Source organism: Plectropomus leopardus, chromosome 8, assembly GCF_008729295.1.
Source record: "Plectropomus leopardus isolate mb chromosome 8, YSFRI_Pleo_2.0, whole genome shotgun sequence".
NCBI classification, from domain to species: Eukaryota; Metazoa; Chordata; class Actinopteri; order Perciformes; family Serranidae; genus Plectropomus; species Plectropomus leopardus.
In genome coordinates this window covers 28,365,510-28,389,261 of record NC_056470.1, presented here as the reverse complement: position 1 = coordinate 28,389,261, position 23,752 = coordinate 28,365,510, and the positions used below count along the sequence as shown (strand labels likewise).

General features: G+C 38.4%; 1 protein-coding gene across 2 annotated transcripts; it reads right to left on the bottom strand.

Moving 5' to 3' along the window:
• Nucleotides 1-5,578: 5,578 nt before the first annotated feature.
• Nucleotides 5,579-20,277, bottom strand: LOC121947428 (protein phosphatase 1 regulatory subunit 3A-like). 2 transcript variants are annotated; one of them, XM_042492487.1, is made up of 4 exons: nucleotides 19,318-20,277; nucleotides 13,449-13,495; nucleotides 12,258-12,343; nucleotides 5,579-7,215 (listed from the first exon to the last, which is right to left on the bottom strand). In XM_042492487.1, exons 1-4 carry the CDS (start codon nucleotides 20,178-20,180, stop codon nucleotides 6,304-6,306), a joined length of 1,908 nt encoding a protein of 635 aa, XP_042348421.1. In that variant the 5' UTR covers nucleotides 20,181-20,277; the 3' UTR covers nucleotides 5,579-6,303. The 2 variants fall into 2 exon arrangements, with proteins under 2 accessions (XP_042348421.1, XP_042348423.1); XM_042492489.1 differs by having other exon boundaries at nucleotides 12,258-12,340.
• Nucleotides 20,278-23,752: the final 3,475 nt, after the last annotated feature.

Here is a 23,752-nt window from a genome sequence, read left to right as displayed (position 1 = left end):
AGAGAGAGAGAGAGAGAGAGATGTGTGTGAATTGCATTGTATTTAAACTGGGCAGATGGAGGCAGTCAGGCAGAAGGCTATATGATTTGCGGGCTGCAGTGTTGACCTGTATTTGCTTTTTAGGTAGGCGGGGGAGGAAACTCTACTTTCACAAAGATACGTAGCAAAATGCAAAGGATACATATTGTTTGTTTTAAGACATTTTCATATTTGACAAGAAAAAATAATTAGAAAAATGTTCCCTACACCCTCCTGGACTCTCTGTTGAAGACCCAGGGGTTTGACTATATTATTATTATTATTATTATTATTATTATTTGTAGTATTAGTAGTAGTAGTGTTGTTGTTGTTATTGTTATTTAATGCGCCACTATATTTTACATCCAATACTGTACTCCACTACAGTGATACTCATCATACAGCCTGCAAGCAGGTGCCAGATGGCCCACCAACCAGTAGTGAAGTGGAAGTTGATGAGGTTGGTGCACTAGTACATTGACACATCGGTTACCAAAGAGGAAGTGGATATAATCTCAAATATATCCAAACAGCTTTTTGGTTGGTAGGTGGGAACACTGTAAATTTGGCTTCAAAGCCTGATAAAGCAATTGTTTTTTTAATTTTAATTGTACACTGAATGTAAAAAAGGGGCTAGAGTGCATACAAAAGCATTAAAATTGAGCTTGTTCCCTTGACACCCCCCCATCAGTGGTTCAAACTGAGCCCCAAGCATCCCTAAATTCTAGAAGCACTCCTGTATACACCTGATCCGTGTGAGGCTGCCGTGACTGGATTTATTTCTTGACAAAAATGAATGAGTGAAAACATTAGATGTCGGATAGTTGAAAACAGGCAATTCATTTATTATATATAGTGATTAATATTAATGTTAGCTTATTTACTGGCCCCTGGCCTCCTGTCATTTTGCAGAAGTGCCCCACTGGGCAAAGCAAGTTGAGTATCCCTGCTATTATGTTGCTATATTAATACAGACAACACGGGTATCATTACTTAATCACATAATATATTGTTCTGGTGTGTGCTATTTTACATAATACTAGACTTGCTGACTCACTGCTATTAACCACACCATGAAACTTTACCCCCTACCTTTGTCTTTAATTGCTCTTGTATAATTCATATTTTATTTCTATTCTTATACTATATACCTCTTATTTTATTTATAATGTTTCTCTTGTTCATTTCTTTATTTATCTGTACTTAATTCTGTCTTTGTGCTGCTGCAACACCTGAATTTCCCGTCTTGTAATCAACAATGGCTTATCTTATCTCAGTGAGTACATTTCTATTTTCTATTTCAGCTTTATTTTTTCATGTTTGTAATTTGTAACATAGACACACCTTTCTGTATGTACTGTAGAATTCATTTCTGGTAAATTCTAACAGTGTGACTTGCTTGTTGTTCATTTCTACCTTGCACCACCTCCCCGGCAGTATAGGGATAAGTACTATTATTATGGTAAACATTATACCCAATAGCATGCTGATGTTTAACTCAATGCACCTTTGTGCTGAAGGCTGCTGGCACTTGTTTTTCATATGTATGCATAGGGTATATTCATTATATATGAAGTGTCTGGTCCACTTTAAAGATCAGTCCACCTTAAGTGAGCTTGATCGGGTTCCAGTGAGCACAAGGTGTGGCTCAATTATGTTCCTCTCTCTATATATACCAAGCAAATCCCCAGGCTGCAAAGACACTGCCTCTCGTTCCTGTTGAAAGTATTTATTCAAGCTCCTTTTTTGATTTCTTTTATTTGTATGCATCAGGGCCCTGTTTGTGGCTTAGAGGTTTGACTGATTGTTTTGATGTTGTAGGCCAGAATTTCTCTTGACTGCCAGCACACTCCTGTGGTTGTGGTGAGTGCTGATAAAGAGGTGAATGTCTGTTCCTGCCCTAAGTGAGCACTGATTTAACCCACTTTGTGGCTGTTTTAAGGTGAAACCTATGAAACACTCCTTTAATAACCATATAAGAGTTTTGTCTATGCTGACTGCTGTTTTGCCTTGTTGTTATTTTTATGCCTTCTATTTCTGTGATAGTTTATAAGAGGGTAATTGCTTAATTGTAGTTAAAGTGTCTGGTTCTTCCATCTGCCCATCTTAATGTTACTTAATTTAATGGTACTAGATGGCACTCAGCTTGTGCTGTTAAAAGTGCAGAAAAAATCCTTTTGAAAAACTCAAAAGCAATGTCTATTTTCAGCAATCATGACCTGGTTACTAAAGATAATCCACAGACCTTGTTGTGAGCAGTCTCATATAGGAACTGTTTTCTTTTTTCTGAACTACACCCACCAATCATACCACTGTGCAGAAGCAGGTGTGCATCTATTCATGGATGAGAGGTTTGTGCTTGTGAAAGCAAGAGATATAAACATTAATGGTGGTGCTTGGTGATCTAGCAGTAGATGCACGCTTCCTTCTGCGCAGTAATACGGTTGGTGGGTCTAGTTTGGCAGAAAGAAAATAGTCCCTACATAAAACTGCTCACAACAAGGTCTGTGGATTATCTTGAGTAACCAGGTCATGATTTGAGACATGAGACATTTGATGAGACATTTCCTTTGAGTTTTTCAAATAGGTTTCTTACTCTCTTTGAACACCACAAACCATGTGCCATCTAGTTCCATTATATTGGAGAGAAGGCAGACATCCATATGGGCAATATCTCAAACACTTAAACCAAAATATAAATATGTATTGTTTTTTTGGTCAACTGTTCCTTTAAGTGAAAGCTAATACTCCTCAATGTTTCAACAGTGTCTTGTGATGAAATGACTCCATTAAAACCAACTTCACCTCTTAAACTGCTGTTTGGTAAAAATGTCGCAACACTAACGGAACCTCTTTTGAAATAGCTGCTTAACACGGCTTTCGGTGGTGTGTTGCTTAAGAGGATATTAATTATTTCAAAGTGAATGTCTGTTGTAAAATTCACACTGATTATCCTCCTTGGGTCAGTTTTAAGTCTGCTTAAATTTTTAATACATTCCACACTCGAGCTATGTAACCATCACACAAATTAATCACTCCCACCCTTCCCCCTGCACAAGTCTGTGGAATGTGTGCTCTGATTAATAATTTTGTTTTAAAGCCAAATTCATAATCCACATAATCCAGAGATACCTGACATCCAAGGACGTTTGTGGGTTTGAAGTTCATAAAGTAAACCACTACACTGACTCAGCAGGAAAACACCGAAGTAGTTTATATAACTCTTAAAGGCTCCCATGATCAAAAATTAAAGATGATGTCCTTAGGATATCAGGACTATAATCAGAAATAGTGTGTGACATCTCTTCTTGGGGCATCTGAGGAGGTTTCCTGAGAACTGATGGCTTTAAAACACTGATCTCAGCTTACAGTACAATAGCCAACGTGCTCTATCGCAAGACACTATGACTTCAGTGCAATGCATGACCTTTGGCTTCTATCTGCAGCTCATGTTGCCGTCTGTATTTCCACTTCAAGCAAGGCTGAGTGCGCGAGACAGAGGCGCTAAAGGCTCTGATGTTATTTTTGTGGCGTGTCAGTCTCTCTGCACTGCAGTGTCATTACTGTGCATGAAACTGTCATGCACACATTAATTTTGCAGAGCGGATGAAAAGACAAAGAAATAAACAGAGGCGCGGAGCGGTACAGGATATATGACCACGTTTAATGGCAATACACTGCAAAAACTTTCATCACTTCAAACATGTCATTCAGTGCCTCGGTCTATCTGTGAAATTGCCACAGTAATGCTATAAAATTTTGTGTTGTGCAACAACAACAATATGGTTTTCCTACTAAGATTCAACAGGAAGACGTATCAAACGAAATGTGCAATAGTGAAGAGGCTGGTGATCTCTAATGAAAAATATCGCTTTCACATCTAATGATAAATATCACTTTCACATGTCCAGTCGTGCCTCCAATACCAAGCAGGCCAGTGGGGGAGTCAGCAACTGTATTGGGGGGCAAAATAATTGGGGGCTGACATTTCTGTTTTTAAGAGACTGTGGTGCACTCATTTTTTAAGCTAGTGCAAAGGTGGTGGTATCTTGTAAAACTAGACAACCTAAGCAACACATTCTTAAATCAACATGTCAAATACTGATGCTTGGTCAAGCGTCGGTTTATGCTCAATAATGTATAGTATCTTTGCAAAATCTTCTGTTTTCACAGGAAATTTTCCTCTTGTTTAATGCATACAGTCTGATTTTAAAATTAACTTACAACATGGGTAAAAAAATATATATAATGTTTACCTATTTAGATTTAGGCAACACAAGTATGTACTTAGGTTTAGAAAAACATAATACTTTGGCTTAAAATATGTATATTTCTTATTAATGTACTGTCACATCACATATGTCACTAGCTTGCACATACTAACACACTGCACATTGTTATTAAAATAACTCATCTGACTTTCACAGGGACATGAACAGTTGGCTCTTGGGTGAAAGTCCAGAGTTTGATTGACCCACCTATCCTATGCGCACTTCCTAACTCTTTCCACTACAGCTGTTGGTTGGAGCATCAAAAAATTCCAGATGCATCACATACCGCCATGCTGAGGGGTACTAACCGAGCAAAAGTACTTGACAAGTTGGGAGTGAGGCTGGGTTGACCTAAGGGCATCCTCTGGTACCAACTATGTCAGCATAGCTTGTAGTTTGGTAAGGGGGCTAAATACCACTCCAAATTCGGCCTAAATTTTGGCGAAGGAACAACTTTCATGATTTAAAGTAATAAATCAAAGCATATCACTATGCAACACGGTAACTGTCCATGATGGCGTAATTTTTGTCAAGCCTATGTACTTCAACAACATAATCAAATTCCTGAAATTCAGCTATGGCTTATGGCAAGATTATTAGTGGCCCCATCTGACAACCCCTATGTAAAATTTCTGGGTATGCCACTAGTGATGTTACACTGGACTTTTTTTTTTTAAAAAAAAAAAACAACAACTTTTGTCCGTTAAGCAGCATCCATTTCAAACTGATGTTTACTCTGGGTTGTTTTTTTGGTATTAAGGCAAAATTACTTCACAAAATTAAGTCTTGCTTTTGCATTTTGTAAACAAAATTTCATTTATATAACAAGTCTCTCTAGTGTCCCACCACAGTAATGTTTTCTCACCTTCATGGGAGACATAATAACACATTGAATTCACAAAAGATAAATTCATGGCAGTGGGGTTTGACAACAATCTTAGTCACGCTCACAACAACAACAGACCCATTTCCAGATTAAAGTGCCGTACATTTCTGCAAACCATGGATACAATTTGCGATTTCTAAAGCTCATATTTCTAGTATATGAGCTGATTTTGTCGGCAAGAAATGGTGAGGGTGGTGGATGGTGTCACGCCTACCAAGCTTCAGACCGCTTTCCGAGATCAACAAACAGCAAAACCAAAATAACAAGTTGTTATTTTGGTGAGTCATTGCTATGTTTCCAGCAGTGTTTAGGTAGCAAACATTGGTGTTTTGTAGTGACCCGTAGCTGTGTTTCCAGCAGCTTTTAAGGCATGAAAAGCACTTTTTTTCCTTCTGTCTTTTACTGAGACATTGTTTCTTTTCCTGCGGGGATATAGTTTTTTTTTTTTTTACCAAGCCATTGTTGTTTTTTCAGCAGGAATTGTGTCCCTCAAAATGGATACTTCAACCCAAAACATTATCTTTTTCATAAATAAGCAAGCATTTTTTTGTGCCTGAACCTAACTACACATTAACCACAGCATTGTTGAAGAACTAATGTATCTTCATATCCTCTGCTTAATGACTTGCAAATGTAATGTATCCGTGATTTGCTGAAACATACAATACCAACTTTTTTTTCTGGCCGTTGGGTTTACAACAGTTAAAAATGAGGTGCATTATAGGACTGATCGTATAAATCAGAATATAACACCACAAACACAATCTCCACATGACAAGAAAAAAGTAATTACAGACCACTTATAAAATCTCTAACAATACACTGTGCTTTAGCGCGATCACAATGTTTTTGTAGAAATGGGGCAAAAATTGATAACTATTCTAATACTTAACACTTGTTTGACAAACTGCATGAAGCTATCGCCCATATTTGTGTAATTACTTTCTCCTTGCATTAGACTTTGCATGGAAACACTTGTAAATTGTACCCTTTCATTTAAAAACTCACACGGTGATACACAACTTCAACAGGAGATTCATGTGTTGTTCATTTTTTTAACTTGTTGGCTTATTTTGGAATCATGAAAAGGCACTTCACTTGAGAGCAGAATAAGCTTTTGTAGCATAATCACAAACGGTGCAAGACCAAAAGCAGTCCGATGTAGAATAGGGCAGTAGGTTCGTGCAACACTATCGAGAGGGAGACGACTCCGCTCAGAAAGATGACGGATGGCATCAGATTCCTGTTTGCGTCATGCTCCGTCTGCAGCTCGGACGACATGTTGGGTAGATTCTCTAATAATGTGTCAGGGGAAATCTGGGGAGCATCTTCGTTCTCTTTTCGGGCTGAGGCAGGCTGAAGAGCTGAGTTTTGGTGCTCTGTGAGTTCAGGTGGAGATTCACCTTCTGCTCCCAGAGATGATCTCTCACTCTCAGGCTGCAAAAGCGCAGTCGCACTGCCTTTCTGATTTGCTGCAGACCTGGTGGAACCTTCTGATAATCCTGCAACGAGTTCACTCAATCCCACTGCAACCTCTTGCTCAAAGCACCGAGTCACAGTGGGAGCAGAGATGCACTCAGCGGGCAGTTCAAGACGAGGACTGCCGGCTGGGCTCTCGGCCGATCCCTCCTCTCCTGTTGTTGGCCACAGATTCATCTCTCGGGTAGGAAGATGCATGCATGAGGCCTCTGAGGGACGGATTTCCTCTCCGTCAGCCTGGGAGCTTTGTGATCTCTGCCTTGACTCTTGCTGTTGAGAGGGAGTTGAGGCAGGCAGCAGTTCATGGGGACTACTGTCTACTGGCTGTTCTGACGTCTGGTTGTCTAATTCACAGTGGAGTCTGGGTAAAGGCTGTGACTTATTTGGCTCGGCCGATTCGCTGGCACACAGTACAAAGGACGAATTAGTTTGAAGCGTGGTTTCGGAAGACATACATGGGAATTGTTCACCTGGGGATACAGTGTGAGCGGACAGTGCGCCATCAACAGATGGAAGCTCTTGGTTTGGTGGGACACAGGGACCAGATGGGTGAACCGCAATCTGTTAAAGTAAAACAGCGAGACAACAGTGACAGCGAGGAGAGAATAAAGACAAAGGGGAAGGATTTGTATTCCACATTAACATTGCACACAGAGAGAGAGGAAAAGCATTTTGCTGCATACTAATGCTTTTCTGTGAAATGGATCCCATGCTGACAATGTAATTGTGAGGCAATGCAAAAAAAAAAAAAAAAGGTGCAGCATGATGGGCTTGACTGGCATCTTACTTTTTAAAATGACAGGCAAAGATGTTCATTTGAATGCTTTAAAGGTCAAGTGTTTAGGATTTAGGGGGATATATTGGCAGAAATGAAATTAATTTTTTTTCCTTGTGTAAAAAACAATTCTTACCTGAAAATAAGAATTGTGTTTTTGTTTCTGCAGAGTGAGCTGTCATGTTTCACTGCCATGATTCTCCAGTAGCCCAAAAAAGAAACAAAACACCGGTTCCATATAGGACTATTAAAAATGTTTGCATTGGCCACTAAACTTTGCAGCCCGACTGTGACGGAGGCATTTGAAACATACTGATTTTTTTTTTATTGTCAGACTACTTTATTTAGTGTTTTTACCAGTTTAAATCACTAGGTCCATTTGTTTTGGAGAGGCAGCACCCCAACTTGTCATATACTGCCTCATTGTCAGTGGACCAACATGTCTAAATTTGACATGCAAAATACCATCCTGCATCTTTTTTGGACATTCCAGGACAGTGTGTCAATTTATGCTTTTTATATGCATTGTGTCTTTTTAAAATAAACTTGCTTTTACAGTTTCTGCTTGTTATGTGCAGTTTTTTTCAAAATAAATACAACATAGGAAGAACGCTTAATTTTGACGTTTATTTCCTCGAGTTTAGGCAACAAAATCAAATGGTTAGAAGAGGCGAGAGGAGACCTCTGTAGATAATTTGGCTCCTGACTGATGAACAATAAATGAATCCTAACCAGGAGAAGTTTCAACTGATTACAATCTGCAATGCTCACTGCTAGATGCCACTAAATCCCCCAAAATCCTGCACACTGGACCTTTATGGTCCCTTGCCATGAGTACAAACGGCGTGAAAAGATAATCCAAAGATTGTTTCCTTTTAACCGAAGTCCGTACAGCAGAAGAGAAGTAAATGAGCTCCAAAAAAAATCCTCATTATGTTATCCTAAACATTACCCATTGTACATATTTTCACATATTTAACTGGGAGGTGTTTGTTTTTTCCTTTGAACATCAGGAACTACAACTAGTGACATCCCTAAAAGATCTTGTTTTCATTTTCACTTGATTTGATTAAAAAGGAAAATAGCAAACAATAAAGACATTTATCTGCTGCGATGCTGCTGTGACAAACATCCAAGATCAAATCAAGTTGAAATCACAAAAGACAGACAACAACAGCAACACTGAGAAAAACAAGTGCAGGAACAAGGCACATTTAAACACAAATAACAGAAGAAATTGATATGTTAAGACTTAATATCATGTTATTCAATACAGGGTTAGGGTTACAGCATTTTTAAAAACTGAGTAAAAGATACATATATATATGTTTTATAGAATCATTTGAATTCTGTGCTTCATAAATTCAAGTTACACCTCTAAAGTTTGTCTCAAGAGCACTTTGTGTAATTCTCTGAAGGAAATATATTAAGAAATCATTTAATTGCACCACAAAATGAGTGAAAAGTGACAGGAAATCCAAATGTTTGCAAATGACTGAATGCTCAGCGGGTGCCCCATTAAAACAGCGGATCCTGGCAACGATACTGAGAACAATTTTACTTGAGAATTATTGCACAAAATTTGGAGAATTCATTTGTCAGGAATTATTACGTTTGGATGTTTACCCCCTGAAATAGATTCTTAAAGGAATGCTTCACCCCTCAAATGAACATTTACACACTCTGTGATGAAAACTTGGCTTTTCTAGCATGCCTCCCAGGAACAAAGAATCCAAAAAAAGACAAAATTCTTGGTGAATTAAGGTAAATGAAAGTAATCTATATCAAAACATCCACTTTCAAACAACTCGTGCAGTATGATCAATTATTTATCCAGTCGTACTCTCAGTACTTTCCAAAGAGACAGCTCTATCCGAACTGAAAGTGAAATTTATCTATGTTCCCTTCAAAACCAGACACCTTTGTCAAAAACAGTAATTTACCTCACTGAACACGGGAACTGCTGTTCTGCCACGTGTTTTATGTTTGTGTTATTATGTGACTTTGGTGTCTTAAAGGGTTAGTTCAGATTTGCCAAAGTTACAAAATAACACAAACTAACAATTGAGGCAGCGGTAGAGCAGCAGCTTCCATGTTCAGCCAGGTAAAATTACTGCTTTTGTCAAAAAAGTTCGGCTCTTAAGAGAGCAGAGAGATTAAGTTAAGTTCTTCGTTCACCTTGGAGGTATGGAAGAAAAAAATTGTCTTCGCAAATTCAACATAACACAGGGTGAGTAACTGATATAGAAATGGTATAGAGATGGTTGAAGTATTCCTTTAAAAAAATACTGGATTATATTCGGAGTAAAGAAAACGTTTGCCATTTGGAAGAAGCTAATGTTCATGCAGTAGTTGACTGGTTCATCTTTCAGTTTAATGCTCTACTAAAGGGAGACAACACGTGGGAATACTGATGTAAAACAACAGTAACGTAAACTGGATGCACACATGCCTAATCCGTGAAGCATCAGTACCAGATAACATGTTAGGAGGTGGAATACTTACATACAATACTTAACATACTTTTTGGACTGACTCAGGGCTGACTGAGTTAAATCAGTGCTATGCAGACCGTCTGTAACTTCCTTTTCTTCAGAAAAACAAATTTCCTCCAGTCTGATATGTTTTATGTATGGAAGTGTTCCAAAATCAACTTTTGTTTTGCCAAAATGCTAATGTTAGCCCCCAGGTAATCCCGGTTTCAAGCAGCTCAACAGTTCTCTCATCCACCATATTGAGGAATGCTGTGAAACTAATTTATGCACATGTGGCAACTCTAGATTTAAAGGAATAGTTTGACATCTGGGGAAACATGCTTTTTTGCTTCATTGCCAAGAGTTAGATAAGAAGATTCATACCACTCTCATGTCTGCTCAATAAATATGAGGCTGCAGCAAAGAGACAGTTAGCCTGGCTTAACGTAAACACTGACACCAAGGCACCAAGAAATCAGCCGAGCAACCCCCCCCCCCCATAGAAGTATAAAAACATTTTTTTCTTAACAGATTAACCCTTTGATACCTTAGCAAACTGACTTGATTTCAAGCCAATGGGATGGTGATGCACACCTTACCAAGAAATAGCCAAAATAGCAAGAAATTAATGAAAAGTTACAATAAATTTACCTGAAATCAACCCTCCAAAAAAATAAGAAAGAAAGAAAAGAGATAAAATGACCTCAGGAAAGTACTAAAGACAAAAATCAAAAATGTGTGTGTGTATATATTTATATATATAGGTCATTTTATCTCTTTTCTTTGTGTGTTAAATAGTGAGTGTTGGTGCATTTTACTCTCTTTGGTAGCAGCAAGCTAAGCTGTTCCTCCTGCTTTTCGTCTTAATTCAAAGTTAACGATCTCCTGTTTCCTGCTTTATATTTAATGGACAGATATAAGAGTGGTATCAAACTTCTCATCTCATAAATTAAGCAAATAACAGTGTTCCCCAAAATGTCTATTCCATTTTCAGTTTTATATTCCTATAACTTTTTCCTTTAAAATAGCACGGTGGTTGTGCAACACAAGCCCCTTTTACACTGCTTGCTGAAAGCGGGAATATCATGCTGTTATGCCACCTCACAGTTCTGTATATAAGGTACGACCACAGAATGGCAGAACAGAGTTGTCATGTAAAGTAGTAACAGCATCGAATCAAGGTTTATTCAAAAGGGGAAGCCGGCAGGATGGTATAATGGGCTTGACAGGTGTGATGTTTTAATGGCATGTTGTGACTGTGACCCACTGGTGGGAGATTTAAAACGCAGCTGATAGCAGCTAGTGGCTAACTAAAAGAAAAAGAACAGCGGCCAAAATTGTTGGCAAATTGGAAAAACAATGATGTCCAAGCAGTCCTTACCCTGCGAGAGAAAGACATCAACCAACATTTAACAGGGACAGTAAATGATTGTTTCTGCCATGTTGTACTATTGTTAATGTTTAGAAAGCATTGTTTATGTGTATGTTATATGTAACACTAGAGGCAGATACTGTTGTGTTAAACATCACACCCGTGGCACCTCTTTTGCTTCCGCAATGCCGGCACACACTATCTAAAATCACATGATGCTGCCATTGTTTAGTTCTGTGTAAAAATGCAAAGGTGGCATAAAAAAGAGACCTCTTGCTGACACTATGGCGCAATCTCTGTGTTAAAAGGGCTAATGTGAAGTCAGTAACATTTCAATACAGATAATTCAATACAAACTCCTTGACAAAAACACATTAATAGTCGGATTCAGTCATAATCCAAATAATCAAACATATACACATGATTACAGAGGGTGTGAATGAATATTAGTGTTCTGATTTACTTAAAACTGAAAACGACATGAATTAAAACTGAACGTAGACAAAATCTGAAGGTGCAGAAACATGAACAGCATGCATCACGATATAACTACAATAAGAAGCCGACATGGAGGATACAGTCATACAGTATTCGTGCTACAGCAGTGAGAAGCAGGACATTACCTAAGTTGTTGCTGAAGCTTCAATGAGCTGTGAACAATATAAACAACCAAGCCTGTGATGATGAGCTTCGAAAGTTGAACAGAAGTGTTTGTTATGTTTTATTAGACTCGCATAAAGCACTTAGCCCTGCTTACCTGTTAAATGGGAATGTGTCAACAACTGCATGCAAATCAAGACCATTTGAATATAATTCAACAGGTAATTTACTAAATGTGTGTCCTCTGTTTGCAAGTGAGTCAATGTGATGGACTATTTTTTGACTTTTGCAGGTCATAAACACTTCATAAACAATATAATCATCCTGTTGGTTAACAGTTTATTTTGTTAAAATCTACTTTATTCTCTACCATTCTTCTTACCTCTATGTCAATCTCCGGCTGTACGATGACTGGGCAGACAGCTATGGGTTTGATAAGTCCTGATCTGGAGGTCGCTGCTTCTTCTGCTGATGTAAAATACATAATTACGCTGTAAAAGCCTGATTAGTCTAAATGGAGAAAAAGCAATTATCTTTTTAACAGAACACAATTGTTATTATCAGCAGCATTTTTCATCTGCAGTATAAGGGGCAATCTACAGATGAAAACATTTACATCATGTCATCTGTGCTGCATGACATACTGGCCATTTACAGCAGGAGGAAGGGATAGTCTGATGAAAAACACCATAGAGTGGCACTATGAAATGTAGAATTTAGCATTTTTGAAATCCTACTCATGTCAGTCTTAAAGTCAGGCCATCTTGGACTACAATGCATCAATTTCAAACTTTTTTTAATCCCCAACTTTAAGTGTAATGCTTGCAGATTACCAGTTTAGGTAAACTGATCACTTCTACATCAATACCCAACCCATTTGCAAGGAAAAAAATGTTGGCATTAAACATTTTTAAACAGTAAACCACTAATGAGTTACATTTGCAAGTTATTATGTCCTACATACATTGGTACTTAATGTTTCACCAACACTTTGGTTAATGTGTGGTTAGGTTTAGTTGGTTGGTTATGGTTCGGAAAAGATCATGTTTGGGCTTGAAACACCTGGTTTTGCAGGCACAATCCCCACTGGAAAAACAATGATGTCCTCGTAAAATACATTAGCTTTTCATGCCAGTATCCCAGCAGAAAAAGCAGCAATGTCTTGGTTAAAAAAAAAAAAAAAAAAACCTGTTAGAAAAACTGTGACGGGTCCCTAAAAAAGCTGCTGTAAAAACAGTGACTGACCGCTACAAAACACCCATGTTTTTGCCTAAAAAAAAACTCCTGTAAAAACAGCGTTGTGGCTAAAAAGCTCCTGGAAAACCCCCTGATGACAAAGTCAGCTCATGTATTGTCACTTCAGAAACGTTGTTATGATACATATAAAATGTCCATATGTAACATATTTGTGGTTTGCAGAAATGTACAATGGCAACATTTTTTTCTGGGGACTGAGCTGGCAATGCAATCATATAACCATGCATTATATTTATTTTCAGTCAGTTAAACCTTTTTCTTAGACAGCGAATCAATAAGTCAGAAATGATTTTGGAAGACAGCATTCATACTGTACCTTCGTCCTTTTCCTGCTCATCCTCTGAATCGAAATCATTGTGCATACTGAAAGAAAAGAGACATTTGGGTTATCAAACGATATAAAGAAACAACCCAAAAATGCAACAGTTCACTCTTTAAAAGTCTAGTTGATTTTACACTTAACACGCAGATCTAGTGCCTAGAAAACAACATTGTTTCAACACAAGACATGAGGCTGGAAATAATTATGCTTTCAAAATACAGTGTATATAGTCATCTTCATGCAGCATTATATTGGTTGAAATGTGGGCAGACACAGTAGGTGAGACCTTTTAAAAATAAAAAGATTTGAATCTACAATGAGACAACAAAATGTCTGTTTGTGTACTACGGCTCTGTAGCCAAATCCTCCACAATATTATCCATGCAGTTTTTAATTAAGACTTATCTTTGGCTCTAAAAGCAGCATCTGAATCAGCTGATAAACACAGAGGCCATGGCTGAAATGAAAGACCCCCAATTTAGGCTGAGATTGAAAATAGTATTTGATGTATAAAGAAGGTGCATTTGTAAAAGGCAGAGGAAGGTGGTCATACACCATCGCCAACACCTGTTATGGATAATTAGGCTTAATATTTGCTGATGCAGTTGGGGTGTTAATGTGCTGAATTAGCCGTTTTATTAGAATATGGCTCTGTATCTCTTTGTACTGTCTTTTACAATTTGTCTCTGAACTGCTGCAGCGGCTGAGCAGAGTCTTTTAACGCTAAGCGCCTCAGTGATGACACATCTCATTAGAGTGTTTTTTAAAATAGATGGCATGGTGGGAAATGACTGAGCCAGGTATTGTGGACAGAGGGTAAAGGGTCACTGAGAAGTGCAAGCATGATATTAGCCAGTAGAAGTCATATTTCTATATATTGAAGTTGATGTATCAAATGTAATTGTGGTGACAGTACATTTCAGCAAAACGTCTTTGATGATATATAATCCATGTCGTTCTATACACCATGACGGGCGTTTTCACGTGTTGCTACATCAGATCTGAAATATTTATAATTCATTGGAGTTAATTAAATATAGCTTTGATTCAGTTTAAAATATTTTGCAAAATAATATCGCAGGAATGTTTTCTGTAAGACGGCACCGCTGTTGAGAGACTTGAGGTGCAACGTTGCCAAGAGCCCTGCAAAGGATGCCAAATGAACTTAAGGTCAGGAAGTGTGATAAGCATGTGACAGGAGCTGCACAAATAGAGTGGAAATAACCTGACGAGCTGTTCCTTGTGCTCCTTGTGCTTTTTGAACTTTTATATCAGCAGGGTAGATCTAAAATCTGATAGAGATCTGACAAAGACCTATGCATTATATGTGCCTGGTGTTGTGAAGTTATCAAATGCTAAGCTCTGAACACCCTGTCAACGAGGTTTTAAAGTTTTCAAGCTCTGCTGTTGCAGGCACAGTATCTGCAACAGTAATTACAAAAGAAGAAGAGTGTCATTTTTTGGAAAAATCAACTGAATTACACAAAGTTATATTTGAAGTGTCAGGTTGTGGTGTCCAAACCCCGAAAAAAAACACAACTCAGATCCCTTGTGCGACCTGAGTCTGGTATTGCAGAAACAAACAGGGTTTGCTGTGATTGTGTGGGCTGGTGTGCGCGTAGGTCTTTGTCCAGTACGGGAGATCTAAACATGGGTTTGCATATATAGAAACTTGTTTACTTTTCAATCTGGTTGCTATTTTCCATTGTTTTTATGTCTAACTAATAAATGGAGAAAGCTATTTTTGAAATTGGTCTGGTCATGCTGCAGCCAGCAACAGCCAAACAGGCTCTAATGCATTTGGCACCATAAATTTACGTCCTCTAAAAAGGACTTCTTGTTGAGTGAGACCTAGTTACACACAGTAACAAGCAGACTGAATCAAGTGAAAGGTTAAGAAGAATTATTTAGTTTTTGTTTTACTGTAGGGTCATTTCCATAATGTTCACGGACACTTCTCAGCCTTGCTTCCATTTTTTTCCACTTGCCATATTGCAGCAAAAAAAATTCCCTGCAGCAGAAAAAAAGCATTTTCCCTATAGAAAACTGTTTTATATATGTATATATTTTAAAAAATGTCTGTGAAACAGTATACCTCAAAATTCAAACAAGGTCAATTATGACCCTTTCTATTATGAATTTATGATCTATGGAGGTTTTATATTTGTAAAACTTTTCTCGAGCCAGGAAAAGCGACTTAACAATCATAATATGAAGCCTATGAGCCAAGCAGGAAAAAACCCTACTGTGCATATTTAAAGCGCCATATACCGCAGAGGCGCACTCTTGGGGTTGCATATTTCTAACCCTAGACCACTTTTTTAATCTTACCCTGTTTGAAAAATGGCAATGGTCAAATAATATTTATTTCCTAGACCTAAACCTTTCAGTAATAATTGTTTCTCCTTTTTTCTTCATTTTCTTTTAGTTGGTTCATTGGGTGATTGACTACTAATTCTTTTTATTTTAAATTCAAGGCAGAAATATGTTTGGGAATTGTTCTCCATACAAAAAGAGCATTATTGGGGTGCCCCGATAGTTCACCAGGTAGAGCATGCACCGTTAAGGTCGAGTCCACTGCAATTTCATGACTATCATAGTCATAATGAAAGTCCCTTAGACTAACTCTGTAGCCCATGTCAAAATAAAATGTATACAGAGCTGGGGATCCTGGGAACATAGGCATTAGCCTGATGTACTGCAGCTTGTTTTGCCTCTCCCTTCAAACTGGACCAGTTTCAAAAATAGTTATCTCCATTAGTCACTTAGACACAGAAACATGGAAAAATAGGATACTGACAGAAAAAATATCAGCTACTGTTGTCAAGCCTCACTTGAGTCAGCAGCAAGTTGATGCAAAAAAGATTAAGCGACTTACTCACACTCAGAAATCTCAGAATTTGGCTTCAACACACACACACACACATATATATATATATATATATATATATATATATATATATATATATACACAAGTTGTGCACAAAGGGAGTGAAAGCACATGTGCTCAAGTACCGTCAGAATTGTTGAAAAATGTGTAATTTCTGCAATTTTTAAAGAAAACATATATTTTATATAAATTAAGTACAACATGCAAACATCTAAAGCTGTATGTCCCTCCTTTAATCCAAAATTTAAAAAAATATATATTGCATGCAATCAACTCAGATACTAGTGAAAAAGAAAAACTGCATAGTTCCTACTCTGGTCTAAGCATGTACCTATATTCCATTATGTGTAATATCTATATTTACCTGAGGTAAATAGAAACTAAAACAAACAGAACCTATTGTACATGTATTTCATATTACCATACGGGTAAGTAAAACACTGTACACTCTTGTCTCACCCATAGTAACCTTTCCTCCCACTGGCTGCCTCGTTAATGTGTTAAAATCTAATTATCAGTGAACTTCAAAGCACCTAATGAATCTATAATGGCTGCTATGCTGGGGACGGCGGTGCAGTTTCTGCTCCCCATTCTCCCCCCTTTTCAATCAGTGACTCATCCATCCCTACCAACCCATCTGGCCCATCCAACCTCCAAACAGGCTGACATGACAACTACATCAGTGTACACCCTGTTTGCTCCTTTTATGGGTGCTCATAAGCTCGGAGGACTTTTCCTGCTGTCTTCTGTTTCCGTCACTGCGCATTGTGAGATTCACCACGCACTTTCATGTTGATGCAACAATAAACCAGGCGTTTAGTTCTCCCTCTCAGGGATTAGCTGATTTAAGTGGAGTAAAGAAGGAAGAAAGGTGGTTCGAGTCTCCAACCACTCGAGGGAAAGAGGCCAATCTGTTCCGTTCCATTGAAATTGCCCTGCTCCCCTATGACTCTGATAGAGAAGGTCAGAGGTAAATTTAATGCAGGGAAACGTCAGGCCTGAAAACGACACCTGCTCTTTGCCTATTTTGATCACCCTCACACACCACTGGATGATTGGCATTCTGAGGGGGAGTGTGCTCTCTCCGAAACTCTCTCTATCCCCGGCTGCAGACGCTGAAGACAACAGTGGGCAAACTTAACTTCTTTGATACTCACCCTTGCGCACTCTTTATGCAACTGCTTGTGTAACAATGTTTACAGAGATCCTGCTTGTTTCACTATGCTAAATGCAGTCTCCAGGCAGAAGTACTGAATAAAGCTGAATGCTCGTTTCAGCCACAAAACCTCGCAGGGAATTAGTAGGCAACTGGAGCTCTGCAGCTGTTGCACAACTCCAAAGTCAAGTGCTTTTGTGACTTATCTTTCTATGATTTGATGGCTAATATGGAAGCTAAGCCAAAGTCAGGGCTATTTGTTAGATATGTGGTTTTAAAAGTATTATCATTCAGACATAATTTTGCCTTGAATGTCTTTTTTCCCTTTGGACACCTTGCCAGTGGTGCTCCAAAGGGGAGGCCAATGGGGGCTGTTGCCCACCAGATGAAATAGCTCCCTCGGAGGACGACATTATTGTCTTTAAGAGGCTTTGACGAGCTCATTTTCGAAGCTAATAGTGGTATCTTGTGAAACCAGACAACCCAAAGACTCCATCAGTACATTTCATGTTAACGTGCTGAGAAGGCAGCTAAATAACCCTCCAAAGTTAGACTAAATTTTGAAAAACTGGCATGACAAATTTCAAACTCTAACCTCAAGATAAATGCTTTATTCAGTGTTTTTACTGGTTTAAATCACCTGGTCTGTTTTGGAGAGGAGGAGACTTCTGCACATAATTAGGCTACTGGTAAAAACCTCCTGAACAATGAACACTAAAGAAATTTGTCTTTGTAGGTAAAAGGAAAAGTAGCCGATTTGATGAACACAAAAATTACTCCATAGACCAAATAACAGTGACACATCACACTAATGACAACAATTTCTACTGGGGTAGACAACTGGCAATTGATTTCATTTGCAGAGATATGTAAAATCCACAAACTTGACTATTTCTGTGTGACATTTGAAGATATATAGTTAAACATGATGGTCCAACCTGTCTTATATTTCTGCTGTGCTTATTTTATGCAGCCTACTTTGTTGCTTTTTCTGGCTCCTCTGATAATATATATATGTATATGTATATGTGTGTGTGTGTGTGTGTGTGTATGTGTATATATATGTATACACATACACAAGTCCTACAATGTACTGCTGTGGATGGTAGTTCATCAAAACATATTTTAGCCTCCTAAAAACTGCCCAAACTAAGAAGTCGATATCAGTTTAGGTGTATGCTATTTTGTAATATTTCCACTGCTTTACCTTATGCACTAACTCATTGAAGCAGTGGTAGACAAGCATCGTCTGTTTCTAAAATGATTTTTTTTGTCAGTGGAGTTTTGGTGACTCTGAGAAAACGGTATATAATTTCCTGAGTTCAGTTTGTAAAGAGCTGTCTGACAGCAAGGTAAAGCTGTGAAAAAAAAAATCCAAATATAGCCTCCACTTAAACTGATATTGATATTTTTAGGTGGTCTTTTTTTAGCTGGACAAAAACTAACCAATTGAGGCAGTGTTTACACTGTGCAGTTTGATTTTATGTACACGATGTGTGGGTTTTCTACTGGGTTAGTTACTGTAAACAAACACTGATTCAAATCCTTAAAATTCAGTTACAGCTTATGGTTTTGGTGTGCCACCCCAAAATGATCTGTGGCACCCCTATGAAATAATTCTGGGGGCATCACTGCACCTCGCAACTTAGAAATTAAGGTTTTACCAACAATAATAAATAGCCTGCAGATCAGTCTGTAGGAGTCAGAGGTCAAGGGAATCTTAAGCAGATAGTGGCCAACATATTGCACAGTGACCTTTTAAACATCCTTTGCTCTTTGTCTGACAAAACAAAGCACACTTGTGACGGCAGATTTACCTGTAAGCTTTCGGAGGTTTCAGGATACCTCTTACTTGCTGCGTGTTGCTGTTTGACTGAGCTGAATTATCTTCGTAGGACAGGAGCAGAGTGACCACATAATTCATAGAGGAGTTATTGGCCCAGTAATCACCATCAGAGGTTTCATAGCGGACAACAAACTCTATGCGAGAGCCGTGTGTGATGTAAGGTGGTGCAAAAGACAGCTTGAAGGAGAACTGATCAGTGCTCCCATCATGAGACCCCTGGACATACTCTGCCGGGTGGTCAAAGTAAGAGGCCCAGTTGTCCATGGTGGATCTGATGTACACTGCTTTGTTGAAGGAGATGTTCAGGACTCGTATTAGCCCAGTGAAGGCAAGTGGCTCATCCTCTGCTGGAGACATCTGCTCAACCTCCACTTTGTTAGTTTGCACAGCCTGCAGCAGGGCACTGCCGCTGGGCGCGTGGAACTCTGGATGCACATGATAGGTCGGCTCGCGCTCTGGCTGTCGATACTTTGCTTCCTCTTCCTCCCACCTCGCGCTATCCTCCTCATCATCCGAATTCAAGGCTACAAATTCCTTCACATCCACCAAATCCCCACCTGTTGTATCGGCGAATGACACTTTCTTTCCGGCGGACAGCGCCAAATGGATGCGCATGTACTCAGCGGTCTCGTCGTGGATGGAGTGGCCTCGCTTTCTGGGCACCGGGGAGCATCTCGGGATGAGGCGGACGTTCTCGGTGTCATCGTCTTCATCATCATCGTCATTATTCTCCTCGTTGTCACCGAGGGATCTGCCCTCCGCTTCCGCGACCGATTTGCCGGTTTTGATCGTGGTAAAGAGGCCCTCTTGGCTCGGTATGGATAAAAAAGACATTTCTGTAGAAGCGTGCACTCACGGAAGCTGTGCGCTCCAGAGAGTACATATGGCGTCTCCAAAAAAAGCACTACCAAACACTCATGATTTGCGCAGCAGTGCCCACAGTGTAGATCCAGCGCTGTCCCTGCGTTACGCACAGAGCCTCCACAGTCAACGTGTGGCGTTAAATGTCACTCATGGACTACATGGCTTTTACTGCCAGCCCTTGAGATAGTGTATCCCCCTGGTTTACATGACTTTATGCATCGCAGTTTGGCTGCTGTCGCGGAAGGAGCAGCCTCTAATTTTAGCTCTGACCTACAGGGTTCTCCATGGCCCAAATGCGTCTTTTAAGTTGGTATAATCCTGCGACTCCCCCCCTGTTCTGTTTTGGTTCGGGCTGGCTAAACGCCCACTATTAGAAATGGGAGATGTAATATATCAGCCAGTCTTTCTAAGATATGATACATTTAAACTGAGAGACCATCTGTGGACTATAATAAAAAATCTACGAAGACACCACTGGAGCCACAATAACACACAGGCCATAATACCTTCATAATCCATATAACAGGGAGCAAAAATTGACTTGATTTCTGTCAAAAACATAAGAAGGGGGCAATTAGCAATGAACAAAGACATTACCCAAAATTAGCAAGAAATCTGTAAAAATAGATTAATTAAAAAAATTAAAAAGAAAAGAAAATTACCTGAAAATTAGTTGAAATAAATACATACATTTAAAAAATTACAACGAAAGTTTAAAAAAAGTAAACTGAAATAACCTAGAAAAGGTGCTTAAAAATATAGTAATTTTTGTAACATCATTTTAAATATGTAATTATTATATAAATTATTATAAATATAGTTTTTCCCTGTAGCTTTTTTTTTTTTTTTTTTTCAAGACATTTTCCCCTGGCTTCTTCAAAAATATTTTTCTAAATCTACTAATTTCTTGCAATTTGTGAAACATTTCTGACCAAGTTTGTTCATTGCCTTTTGTCTGTGGTTTTAGAAGAAATCACACAAATCTGCTCAGTGTTCAAAATAATCTATGACAGGCATCTGAAAGCAGTCCCAGGATGTACCAAGTGATGTCACTCCAGGTTTCAAAGGGTTAATATTGCATAATTTGGGCATATTTATATGTATGTGTTACAAACAGTGTTGGGGAGTAACCAGTTTCATGCAATGAAAGTAAAATTAACTAAACATAAATGTAATTGTAATCCATTACAGTTCCTGAATAACAAAACAAAAATTGAATTCAATTTCAGTCACTCATTGAAATGTTTCCAAAGGGGTTACACACAAATATATTCCTTTTGATAAAAAGCTTATATGCAATATAACATTCATTCTCTTGCTGTGCATGCTTACGTTTTGCAGGAATACCTTCTTCTGGCATATTTTCAGACATTTTTTCAGCTTTATTGCCCAGCAGCAGCGTTGTTAGGCCTGGTTGTCCAACGCTTCAGCCCACATTGTTATATAAAAGCACCAGATCGAAATATATAAGCTATTTATATAATTAAAAAATAAGAATCAGCCTAATGTTTGTTGTTTTTTTTTAAGCCATGCATCTAATATTTTTTTCCAACTCTGGTCAATAAATTTCTAATAAAAGCACATGTAAAATAGTCTGTGTTCAGTTATAAAAAAAAACCCTACTGAGACCTCATATGTCTACATTTCAAAAGTAACCTTCCCACCACTGGTTACAACGTGCACCTGCTGCAATCCTAAATTATTCACAAGTGTAAGCTATAATAAATCATGTTTGTTTTTATGTCTGTGCAAATTTAATGGACCTCACTGATGACAGTTTTGTCATCCAATATATAACAGATGATCTGAGCATGGACAGGAATAGCCTACTTTGGATGCTGTGATTGTTATGCAACACCACTCATGTAGTCTACTAAAATATGCCTCTTTTCGTGGGGTCAAAAAAACACTAAAGGACTGTACTTTATTTATCAGAGTAGGGGTGTGGCTGGGATGTGACTTGACCCTCCTATAGCTATGAATATTTTCCATGAGCCTCCCTGAGTGACCGTGGGAAAATGCATGACCCTCCCAACACCATAAATATCCTAATTTCACAATTTTCTACAATCTCTGGCTATGATAAATAGTATGATTTTGAAGATTTATTTATTTATTTAACACCCCATTAAAACATATTAGGGGTTTAGGGGTTCTGGGAGTATTTAAAGTAAATACAAGATACAACCATTTAAAGTCAAATGTCTTTAAATATGTAGCTCCCTCTCCAGTGCTTAAAAATATCCAAAGGGCCTTCCCCATTTTGCGTTCCCTCTGATAAATAAGGAACAGTCCCTAAATTAAACCCGAAAGAAACACAGAGTCCTAGGCCTGGACATTTATTGACACAAAGATTATTTTATAGCGCCTGGTTTTGTTGCCAGAAAGGAAATAAAAAACAAACAAACTGTATGAGCCTGATAAGGACGCTTCAGCGTGCAAATTGTTTCTGAGAATGAACACATCCCTGCTGTTATCTAAACCATCACACAATACAGGCAAATGTTTACGCTAGTGATAGTCTCCTTATGGCCTGCGGGCCAAATCTGGCCCCCTAGATAGGCTGCTGGGTGCCCCCCCAGCCATTTTCTTATTCGAAATTCTAAAAAAAGTGATTCACACCAGGAATTGTTTTGTACTTTTAAGGAGCCAGAGTGCATAAAAGAGCATCAAAATAGAGCTTTTTTTTTTAATCAAAAAAGTGCAAGTCGAGGATCCCCCGCACCCTGACAGAGGTTGTAGCTAAACCCCTAAAAAACCCCTAGAAATGTCCTAAAATCCTAGAAGTTTCCTAAAATCCAAGAAACATCCTAAGATTTTAGAAAATTCCTAAATCCTAAAAAATGTCCTAAAATCCTGGAAATATCCTAAAACCCTTAAAAACATTCTAAAATACTACTAAAATACTAATATCCAAAAATCCTAAAAACGTGCTTGAATCCTAGAAATATCCTAAAGTCCCTACATCCTAAAATTCTCGAAATGCCCTAAAATCCTAAAAATGTTGTAGAATCCTAGAAATGTCCTAAAATCTGAGAAATGTCCTTAAATCCAAGAAACGTCATAAGATTCTAAAATCATCCTAAAATCCTAGAAATACCATAAAATCATAGAAAATACTATAAAATCCTAGAAACGTGGAGCTGCTGCATCTGGCCTCTGGTCAGTTTGCAAAAGTGGTCCCCATGCAAAGCCATTTGAATACTCTTAGTTTACACCCACTGCCCCCACATAATTCACAGAGCCAAATCCTTGTTTACATGTGGTCTGTCATTTTTAGGTCTAGAACTATGTGTGCGATTAATTTACAAATTTCCTTCATTTATAATCGCCTGTTCAGGAAACGACCCGACAGATAGGACGTAATGAGCTATGATGCATTCATTAATGAAACAGTCTTTTTGGATATTAAATAAATATCAGGATATTTTGCACAAATTCTCGTTATGTTTGTCTCGCGACAGCCGTCAGCTGCTGCACTTGCTCGCTGCGCAGTTAAACCACCGTTACAGACAGATTGCCGTATAAACACACCCTTGTCT